The sequence below is a fragment of the Benincasa hispida genome, chromosome 12, assembly GCF_009727055.1.
Source record: "Benincasa hispida cultivar B227 chromosome 12, ASM972705v1, whole genome shotgun sequence".
Classification (NCBI taxonomy): domain Eukaryota; kingdom Viridiplantae; phylum Streptophyta; class Magnoliopsida; order Cucurbitales; family Cucurbitaceae; genus Benincasa; species Benincasa hispida.
In genome coordinates, this window is record NC_052360.1 from 11,626,253 (window position 1) to 11,637,840 (window position 11,588).

The 11,588-nt window shown below is 33.2% G+C and overlaps 1 protein-coding gene across 1 annotated transcript; it reads right to left on the bottom strand.

The window, feature by feature from the left end:
* Positions 1 to 7,055: 7,055 nt before the first annotated feature.
* LOC120092788 (ATP-dependent Clp protease proteolytic subunit-related protein 2, chloroplastic) lies at positions 7,056 to 10,470 on the bottom strand. Its single transcript, XM_039050992.1, has 9 exons — positions 10,317 to 10,470; positions 10,186 to 10,229; positions 10,013 to 10,085; positions 8,804 to 8,924; positions 8,329 to 8,466; positions 8,102 to 8,218; positions 7,744 to 7,812; positions 7,541 to 7,636; positions 7,056 to 7,326 (listed from the first exon to the last, which is right to left on the bottom strand). Exons 1-9 carry the CDS (start codon positions 10,376 to 10,378, stop codon positions 7,189 to 7,191), a joined length of 858 nt encoding a protein of 285 aa, XP_038906920.1. The 5' UTR covers positions 10,379 to 10,470; the 3' UTR covers positions 7,056 to 7,188.
* Positions 10,471 to 11,588: the final 1,118 nt, after the last annotated feature.

The window sequence follows — 11,588 nt, forward strand, 5'->3', positions numbered from 1 at the left end:
CAATGGAAGACGTTGACAAAGATGAGTGGATCAAAGCTATGGATCTTGAAATTGAGTCTATGTACTTCAATTCAGTTTGGAATCTTTTAGATCAACCTAATGGGGTTAAACCTATAGGTTTCAAATGGATCTACAAGAGAAAACGAGGTATTGATGGGAAGGTGCAAGCCTTCAAGGTTAGACTTGTGGCAAAGGGTTACACCCAGGTTGAGGGAGTTGACTATGCGGAGACTTTCTCACCTGTTGCCAAGTTAAAGTCTATTCGAATTCTTCTGTCCATTTCCTCATATTATGACTATGAGATCTAGCAAATGCATGTCAAGCTTGCCTTTCTGAATGACAATCTTGAGAAGACCATTTATATGCAGCAACCTGAGAAATTCATAACCCATGGTCAAGAGCAAAAGGTTTGTAGGCTTAATCGGTCCATCTATGGATTGAAACAAGCTTTTTGATCTTGGCATATAAGATTTGATACTACGATCAAATCTTATGGCTTTGATAAAAATATTGATGAGTCTTATGTATACAAGAGGATTATCAACAGTTCAGTAGATTTTCTAGTGTTGTATGTAGATGATATCTTACTCATTAGAAATGATGTAAGTCTACTAACTGAAGTTAAGAACTGGCTGCCGACCCAATTCCAAATGAAAGATTTGGGAGAGGCTCAGTTTATTCTGGGAGTTCAGATCTTTAGAGATTGAAAGATCAAATCACTAATTCTATCTTAGGCATCATAATTGACAAAATGCTTGTCAAATTTCGATGCAAAACTCCAAGAGAGGTTTACTTCTTTTCAGGTATAGAGTTATATTATCTAAGGAACAATGTCCTAAGACATCTCAAGAAGTTGAGGAAATGAGACAAATTCCCTATGTATCTGTGTTGGCAGCCTGATATATGCGATGTTATGTACTAGACTTGGCATCTGCTATGCAATAGGGATAATCAGTAGATATCAATCTAATCCAGGATTTAATCACTGGACGGTTGTTAAGAACATTCTCAAGTATCTACAGAGAAGGAGGGATTAAATGCTCGTGTATGGTTCTAAGAATTTGATCCTTACAAGATACACGGACTTTGATTTTCAAACTGATAAGGATTTTTGGAAATCCACATCAAGATCAGTGTCATTTTTAACGGAGGATCAGTAGTCTAGAGGAGTACCAAGCAGGGGTGCATTGCTGACTCTACCATGGAGGCTGAGTACGTAGCGGTTTGTGAAGCTACTAAGGAAGTTATATGACTCAGGAAGTTTCTGAATGATCTGGAAGTTGTTCTAAGTATGTCAAAGTCCATTTCCCTTTATTGTGATAATAGTGGTGTTGTGGCTAATTCCCAAGAGCCTTGGAGTCACAAATGCGGGAAGCACATAATGCAAATATATCATCTCATTCGAGAGACTGTGTATCGAGGAAAAGTGATCATCACGTAAATAGCTTCAGAGCATAACACTGCTATTCTATTTACAAAGGCCCTCATGATTAAGGTGTTTGAGGGTCACCTACAGAGTATGGGTCTATGGGACAGACCATATATAGTCTAGGGAAAGTGGGAAATTTTGTACTGGACCCATATTATGCCCAAGTTTATTATTTTTTGTACTTGTATATTAGTTTGACTTTTATATTGTACACCTTACTAGCTTTAGGTCAAGTAGGAGATTGTTGAGATTGGTGCCCTAAATTTCATAGGGTTCTGTAGTTTATAGTTGTATTGTACAAACTTTTTATTTATTTCATAAAATATGAGTTGTTTTATATAACATTTAGTAACATTAAACCCACAAACCAATAAACTAACATCCAAGGTTATCTTCTGTAGCTTAAACATGTATGTAAAGATAGACAGGTGGACCATGTTTAAGTGACCTAAATGGTTTGTAATAGATAGATAAGGTTGGATACCTTATCCTGGTGACACTACGAGTATGGCCCGCTTTGTAGATGTTACAATTGTTGTAAAGTACTACGAATGATCTGATCCTGATCATTCATGTGGAGACATGTGAGCGAAGATGTTCTATACAAAGGAGTTTGTATAAGACTGGACCACAAAATGACTACTCTCATTATATAACGTTGTTCATAATAGAGACTTACATTTCACCAGGATAACCATAGGAGACATAACCTAAATCCTGATTGAGTTGTGAACTCCTGCCTATGAAGGTGGTCATTTGATTCGTTGACTCAACAAGCCTACCATTTTGGGGATTCCTCTGATTAAGGAGCTTGGAACATAGCTACATAAGATGAAATTTACTCATTCCCAAAGGTAGGGAAAAGTAGATAAATTGCTCCCTTAATGGTTGATTTTGGGGCTTGAACAATGTGACGCCACATCCTCTCTTGGCCCGAGAGAAGTCTAGTAATATTTGGACTATGATTTATTGTTCATTAGAGGGATCAGTAGTACTTAAGGAGTTAAATGTAACTACATAGGCAAAACGGTAATTTTGGCCTTGTTGTACTTACAAGCAATTTATGAAGGGTCATCGCACTGTTGATTGGTTATATCCAATGGATACAAAAGTATATTTGTAGTACGAAGAGTATAGATGTTGGTTTTTAGTGGAGTGCCCGTCAGTTATGAATTTTGAGTAAATTAATTAAAGAGTTTAATTAATTATTCAAGTACCATTAGAGCTTCAAGTTACAAGTCTATGAGGTCCTCTTTGTAGCTCATCGGGGTTTTTATGAGAATCAATTTTAGATTAATTTTAATTGTTCAAATTAATTGAGGGAATTAATTCTATGTGATATAATTATTTTAAGTTAATTATATATGATAGAATTACTATAATGTATTTGTTACATTATAATATATTTATTTGAAAGAAAATAAATATTTGAATATGATTCAAATATTAATTATGTAAATTGAATTCATATGATTAAATTTAATATAAATGGGCCTTATATTAAATATCGTTGTTGAGAGAATTAAACTATAGCTTATATTGTATTGGATACAATATTAAACTATAGGTTATATGTTATATTTAATATAATATATAGTTTAATAGATATTATATGATAAAGTGGTTATCATATAAATATATATCAAAGAATTTATTAAAATTGATTTTATTTTTTAAAAATAATTTTAGGGAGGGAGTTTTTCTCTCTACAACATGCAAGAGTGGGGAGAAACAGTTTAGTTGATTCATTCATCTTCTTCTTCCTTGAGTTTTGTTACAGAACTATTATGTATGATTTGATCTCACCCAATCTCTAAAAATCTCTCAATTCTTCCTCTCACCAGAAAGCAAGAGCCCACAACTCCTTAATGATTCTCATCCCATTAAAGAATAAAGAAGGCTCTTTTCGTGATTGTGACTATTTGGATCGAGTATTTTTGTGACAGATCCTTCAAGTGTAAGTTTTCTCTCACCCTAATTCTCTCATTTCCTTGTTGTTTGCATGCTGTAAATTTATGATTATGCATTACATTTATACTCTATAATTTTGATTCTATGAAAATAAATTTTGGATCGATCTCCACGCTTCCGCTCAAGGACCTTCCAAGGTTCCTTCATTTTCGTAATTTCCATTGCTTTCAACAAATTGGTCATCGCATTCACATGCGTCTATAATGATGCGATGGCATCGTTACTACATGAACTTTATTTTCTTCCTTTATTGCTCGATCTTGAGTCATATTTGTTCTCCTTCCAATCCTCATGGTTCTTTGAAATGCAATTAAGGATATTTTTGGCTTCAATATAAGTTTTATCCAATAAATACCTGTTACGGCAGCGTTTGCAGCAGTTTGAGATGCTTCAGTTAAGTCATCATAAAAAAATCTCCATTTGTAAACAGTCAGGAGTCCATTATGTGGACAATTTCTCACTAGCCTTTCACAACTCACTCATGCATCACTCAATGTTTCATTCTTTCCTTGTTGAAAATTTGAGATTGCCCTTCTCTTTTTTTACTTTTTTTGTAGGTGAAAAATATTTCTTCATAAATTTTTCCACGACTTGCTCCCATGATGTGATTTCACTGAGTTCAAGTGAATAGGCCCTTTTCTTGGTGCATTTACATAGTGAAAATGGAGATGAGCCTAATTTCTTCAGGAGTAATGTTGGGAAATATGAACGTGTTGCATATTTCGATGAAACTTCTCAAGTGAGCATGAGGGTCTTCACCTGGTCTCCTTCCAAATTGTCCAGCTATCTGGATCATCTGAAACATGACAGGTTTCATTTCAAACCTGGAACCATCTAGTGCTAAATACATAATTCCAGGTGAAAAATCATATAAGATAGGCAAAGCATAATCTCTTATTGATATATTGCGATCATTAGCTAGAAGAATGGGGTTGGAAGAGCAACCGCATTGTCATTTACATTATTTCTTGTGTTGATCACTGCATTTGGCACTTCAATCTCATTCTGCTGATCTACCATCTTCTGAACCTTGTTCCTTTGTCTTTTTTTCTTATTTACCCTTCTTCTGTTGTGAAAGGTTCTCTCGATCTCTGGGTCGTATACTAGCTCAGATGTTGAACCCTCACTCATAAAACATTTGTACTGTTTTTACATATTAGGGTACAATACACCAAAAATTGAGACCCAAATCAAAAACAATAATTTTAGCACAACTTAGTTACCGCAATCCAAGACAATTGTGCCAAAAACTTTATATGTTTTTACTATACAATGTAATGAATGTTATGCAATACCTTATAAACGCATCGTTTTATCTAATTAGGCCTAAGTATAAATCTAACTAGAATCCTGGTAAGTCCAAGGTCAAACTCAAGGATTGTGTGCTATTGATGCGATGATAATGATTGTTTCGATCTTGATGCGAATTTTTGTTAAATATGCGATGAGTTGATATACCTATTCTATCGCCAATGCAGGTAAATAATGATGGATGTAGTGGGAGTTACAATCAGAAGTACAATAGCCTAAGCGAAGAGATGTAGATTCCTAATGAATAAAATAGGGTTGAGAAATATTTTCACTAATACTTCATAAGCAAATTCATAAACCATGTGTTTAAGAAAATCACTCAAAATCATAAGCTACACTTCTCAGTGCATTTAGCCACAATACCCTATTGTTAGGATGCATGCAATGAGTCTTTGATGTAAAAGATGTCTCTTTATTTCTAAAGGTAATCTTTTCTTGTTTTATGAGGTCTAAATCTTTTGCTTTTTCAAACATAGATTCATTCTATTTAGAGCAATCTCTCGACTTGATCAAAATAGGTCATGAAGCATATACAAAACAAGTTTTCCGCATGATTATGCTTTACTTAGTTCATGTTAGTTGCAATTTTCTCAACCCATTTAAAAATTAGTTGCTCATGGTTGAAGATGGAGAGATGGATAAAAAATAAACTATAGATGCATTCATATTGATAAAAAAAAAAAGTTTTTCAACGTTTTACACAATATAAACCGCAACAATAGCAAAGAAAAAGAGATAGAGATAGAAAATCAAGTCGTGGGGTGCAATTCTTTGCTCCTTCCAGCTCTGTAAATGATTGTTTTACAAAGATTGTGCTTTTTATTTCAAAAAGAAATCTTGAGCTTTCACTCAAGATTTCACAAGCACTCGAAGTGAATTGCCTTTAAGTGAGGAATTTTGCATAGTTTTCTCCAATGTCTTGGCTCTTTCCCTTTTGCATGAAAATTTCGTTGAGTATTGATAGGCGTCAAGGAGCAACTTATTTATCTTTCACTAACGATTGTATTGATAAGATACATAAATTTCCATACCTTGTTGCACTGCCTGCTCCACGTCAGAAGTTCATTGGCTCTACCGCGAAGCTTTCTTGTCAGCTACCAACTTGGTCTTTGATTTGACCTCCACCACCCATGCGTCTTATCATTGCTCATGGATCTTGTCACCTTCTATTGCATGAGACTATGCAATTCTAATGTTGGCATCAGGAATTTCTTCGCGGTGATATCTTGTGATCACATAAATAGATTTTCTGCAACCAAAAAGCACGATTTTTATATCTTTCATGGATTGTGCGATTTTGTACGCATTCAATCGCATGATATAATTATTTTCATGATGTTCTTATCAAGTTATCGCACTTTCCAAGATTTTTCCTAATTGTTTTAGATATTAAATAGGGAGGAAACAACCATGCAAGAGCTTAAAGTGAGGGAGAGCATTAGATATTATAAAATTAAATTTACCTTCACCATTAACTTAAGCTTTTGGGTCAAGTTAGTCGATGATTTAATATGATATTAGTGCAGGTGGTCCACAAAGGTCCTACATCCAAACTCTGAGAGGTTCTGTGTTCAAATCCTTGCATTATTGATTTCTTTCTAATTGATATTAATTTCCACTTGTTGAATCTTCTTCATATTTCAAGCCCTTTCCATTGTTGAGGAACCAAAACCCCTCATATTTGTTGAGTCTTGAGCGGGACAACAAAATGATTTTGAAAAATTACAAAATCTAACTAAAGTTTTCCAATGAAAACAAATTTTAAAAGATTACAATTTAAATAAGTTTTTGTTCAAAAATGCAAATTGTAAAACTTATTAATAATATATATAAGTTTCAAAATTAAATTTTGAAAGAAACTCGTTTCTATCTTCTTTCTAACTATCATGTCTTTAATAAGTTTTAAAACCTATAAATAATAGTAATGAATTTTAACATTTGCCATACAAAAAAAAAAACCCGTTAAAAACATACCAAATCATCTCTAATCTTTTAAACTTTTAAAAAATTCTCAATTGGGTGTTTACATTGAAATTTTTCATTTTTATTTTTGATGTGTTAAAAATTCTTAAATTAAGTTCCACCAAAGTTATCAACTTTTTGATTTATGAACATATATGAATACATTACTCTATGCTCTTTGACATATGACATTCTATCCATATTTAAGCAAAACCTACTCAAAAGAATACAGTGAGTTATACAAACCTGTTTGAATAGATTTTCTAAATGCTTTTTTGTCACTTAAATTCGATCCAAAGAAACCTTACATCTATACCTAAATCAATTCAACTATGCTTGAATTAGCGATACATAAAAAAAAATAATAAAATAACAAAAGTCATATTTCCAAAGAACTTCCATTTAAATATGATCCATCGAAACAAGATATGAACTTTCATACATAAATTATAATTAATTAGTCGTGTGCTCCATGTGAGCCTAAAAACAAACATGTGAAGGATTGTTTTTCAACTCTAACCAAGCCCTGTTCCAGCATCCTTGCGAGGTGCATCGGCCTTAATGCGAGGTGGCCTAACTATACGGTCAATAAGTCCATAATCAAGAGCTTCCTGAGCATTAAAACGCTTCATTCGACTCAAGTCCTCGTTAATCTGCATTTATCCATTTATAAGGTCTCTAAGATAGGGTTGCATTCCTCGAAATATTTCAATATTAATACAAGGTGAGATTCAAAATTCGCATGAGCAAACTATGTTGCAAGTTTCTAAAAGCTCTTTGGTTCATGTTGGTTATCTCACTAATAGTAAGAGTGAGTTTCATTATGAATGAAGATGTTATTATATGCTATGGTGCTGAGGGACTGACCTTTTCAACTGGCTGGCCTGTTTTCTTAGAAAGCTCATCATAAAGATAATCCCTGATTCTCAAGAGCTCGTTTGCTTCATTTTGAATATCATCAGCCTGTCAAAAGGATTTTCGAACAAAAATGTAACAGAACAAAATGTTTAGAACTTAAAAAGACAATATATGATCAATTTGCATGACATGATATAACAAATTAATGATACCTGGCCACGAGCAGCTCCGGCTGGGGATTGCAAAGCAATTCTTGATAGAGGCATAGCACAGCGGTTACCCTTAACAAGGAAAGATGTGGTAAGACTTAAAAGAGATAAGAGGCCAACGAGCAAGGAGACAGAGGTTTCATAAAGCGTGCAATGGGGACAGTCAGGTAAAAGCAATGAGCATTTCCAATTTTATTCAATGCAAATAAAGGGTTGAGATTTATTTATGAAGTCGCATAAGATATGTTTTGATGGATATAAATGATATAAGAGGCTGAAAAAATAGGGGTCACGTTTACCATATTGAAGAACTCCCTACGAATTCCAACTTTTACTGGACAATAATTAAATCTGTATTTACCTTTTCTCCAGCTGCTAGAAGAAAGGCTGCCAGATTATAGGCATAACCCACGCAATGGGTAGCTACAGGACTCTTTAAGCTCTGCATTGTATCGTAGATGGCCATACTTGGAGTTAGCTGCAAAGATGCATGGTTTCATCAGAAAATTAATGCCACACAATCCATTAGAATATAACCATGAAAAAGGAAAATGGATCCCAATGAAAAAGGAAATCCATTAAACTCACATCTCCACCTGGGCCATTTATATACATATAGAGTTTCTTGGAAGTTTCAATGCTGTCAAGATATAGCATTGTGGCCAAAATTTGATTGCTAAACTCTTCATCAATGTTTTGCCCAATGAAGATCACTCGTTCTCGGTACTGAGCACAAGAAGAATCCAGAGATTATAAGAGTAGTAAATTATATATTTACTCAAAAAAAAAAAAAGTTGATTTTTATATTCATAGCTTCTAGCCAAAAGAAGTTTACTTTGGTTTAATTGGTCAGGAAAGAAAAAGGAAATGATGTAACAAAATGATAAAAACCTGCTAAAGCATCTTTCTACTGTGAAGAGTTTTACACCGAAGTTAATGGTAAATTTTGTGGTGACTTAATTGTAGCCACATGTGTCATGGCTGGTGAGCCTCATAATGTCAAACTAAAATTTTGCTCAGCATCAGTCAGATAAAAAATTACATAACTAGATCTATCACTTACTAGGGCATTCCACAAATCAACCCATTGCCATGTTCCCTCTCCAGGAGTTCTGTAAGGCACCCTTGGTGTTCCTATAGGCATCATCTGAAATTGTGCACGAGCAGCCTTTTTGTTCTGTGCCCTGCATGTAAACTAATGAATTAGAAGAAATACATTAACTGCGAGACAAATACACGTAGGGTAGGATGCATAAGGTAGGATGCAACTGAAACGCCTTCTCTTTTCATTTCTCTTCATCTTTGTTATCCTTACAGATGTCATTGACACGGCAAGCACCAATCAGTTGAATCGAAATCACCTTTAAACGCTAAGAAAGGTTTGAATAGAAAATATATTAAATAATAGGCCATATTTGATAACGATTTCATTTTTTGTTTTTTGAAATTTATGTGTGTCTACTCATTATTTCTTTAGTATAGTTTTCACATTTCTTAAATAAACAGTTGAATTCTTAGTATTCCAAAAACAAAAACAAGGTTTTAGAAATTAAAAATGTAGGTTTTAATAACTTGTCTTTGTTTTTTAACTTTGGCTAATAATTCAAACCTTTCCTTAACCTTATGAAAATCGTTGTAGAGAAAATATGAGAAAACGAGCACAATTTTCAAAAACCAAAAACTATATGGTTATTAAATAGGACTTCAACTTTCATAAATAGTTGCATAACATATGACCATGTTCCGGTAAATTCGAACACAAGTCCACGGTCCTCCAAGCACTCAAATTCAAGTAACTGAAGGAAAAGAAAAAATATTCAAAAGGGCCAAGAGAAGTAGTGCAATTCCTATATTCAGTAAACAAGCTTAACATCGATGATAATTTCTGCACACTATGCAATAAGAAGGGATTTCAAGTCAATCTCTCCTCACTCCATGCATTTATATCGCACGATTTTTCAGATAGGGAAACGATAATATTCAAAAAGTCATCATATAACGACCTAGGATTTATGAGTAATAAAACAAGCCCTTTTAGCAACAAAATTTATATTTTGTCAAGAACCATGATTTGAAAATAAGTTAACTACAACGGTATGCTTCCGCTGCTTCCTCCTTGAGAAGCATAGAATGTTATGAAAGTCCAAGAATTCCAATTGATTAATACCACCAGAATTTAATAGGATATTTACTTTTAAAGGATGTGCTTCCAAGTTCCAACACAGCAAATAAATGGAAAATAAGATGCAGACATGACTAGAGCTACAATTACCTGGCTTGTAGACTTTTATGAACTTTTCCATAGAATTCAGCAGTAAGATTAGGTTTTGCTCCTCCGAATGGACCTTAAAATTTGAAAAAAGAAAAACAAACAGAAGCAAAACGTAAGTAACAAGCAGTCAAACAGATGAGTGACATCATGAAAAGGAAGGGATGCAAGCTCACTAGCAGATTGAGGCTTTAGTCCCGAGTAAACCTTGGTCGTAAAGCTTGCAAAATTCAGAAAATCGAAACGAAATCAGGTAAGAGGCGCGAATAGCATAGATTTTAACTGATAATCGGAAGAGAGGGAAAACCTGAGAGGAGGCTGAGAAACTTTAATTTGAGGTTGAAGACAGGGAGTAGAAGAGACTGCCATTCCCAGTCGATTACAGAACACCCAATGCGAAAGAGGGAGACCCGTTTTGGGTCTGATTCTGAAGAAGATGACACAGTGCTGAAGGATCAGGTGGAGTCGGAAATCTGAATTGGGCCTGTTGGGCTTCTATGAAATACGCGGAGCCCGATAAATGTTTGCTGGGCTCCAGTGAGGCCCATATCCAAAAAGTCTTTCAATTGTGTGTGAGTTTTTTTTTTTTTTTTTTTTTTTTTTTTTTGGGTTCTTTCCGCAACCAAATCACAATTGACTTTTTATAAAGAAGAATTGGAATATGTAGCACCATTTAGGTTTTGTTTGGAAAAATATCAAAACAGAAAAAATATTAAATTTTTTGATAAATCACGTATAAATATTTTTCAAAATTCTTGTTTTGTCTCTAATGGAGTCGTTAGTTTTGTGGTTCTTCACATTCTTAAAAATATATTGTAATTATTGAAGTTGAAGTAAGAGTGTAATCATAGATATAGTATAATTATTGAGGCTTCTGTCATCAAATTGTAGTCTAATTGATTCAATAAAATAACAATTAAGAAATTTATTTTATATTAGTAAAATAGTTTCTATACAACTACTTTTTGAATTAATAATGATTAATGAAACTTATTGATTTTTCTTCAAAAAGAAACCTTTAAATTCTAATATCGTGTTTGATTTATTCAAATTAATTTTCAATTTCACTTTTTCAAAGACATTTTTTATATTTTTAAATGTTTATTACTAGATGTGATTCTATCTAAAAAAAATCATCATTTTCTAATCATATTCTCGTCAAATTAATTTTATCTATTTCATATTTTTAAAATTTTCAATTTATTTGTTACTAATTTCGAATTTTATACCTATTCTTATAAGATTCAAATCAATCTAAATCTTTCTTAATTAGTATTTTTTAAAAAAAATGTTTGTTATCTACACATAAGTTTAGAATTTAATTTTGGTTTGTCATGTTTTCTTATTTAGTTATTGTTTTTACTATGACTTTACAATTTTATTATCATGATTTTCGGATTGTTGAGGCATATGTTCTGTCAAACTCATCATTTCAACCATTTGTATTACATATCCAAGGTAAGTTTTTTCATCTGGCAATCTAAACTATATTTCGATTAACAATATACCAGGATGGTTTCAACAATTCTAATCTCATTAAAATTATTGAAGATAAAGATTTTTTTGTGGTTGATGACAA

What these genes read in the sequence shown, in the direction of transcription:
- LOC120092788 (XM_039050992.1), bottom strand. Translation starts at nt 10,378, where the DNA reads ATGGCAGTCTCTTCTACTCCCTGTCTTCAACCTCAAATTAAAGTTTCT. An exon ending in TAAATGGCCCAGGTGGAGAT is followed by an intron (nt 8,219 to 8,328) that starts GTGAGTTTAATG and finishes GCATCTTTGCAG; the next exon opens with CTAACTCCAAGTATGGCCAT. An exon ending in TTCTAGCAGCTGGAGAAAAG is followed by an intron (nt 7,813 to 8,101) that starts GTAAATACAGAT and finishes TTCCTTGTTAAG; the next exon opens with GGTAACCGCTGTGCTATGCC.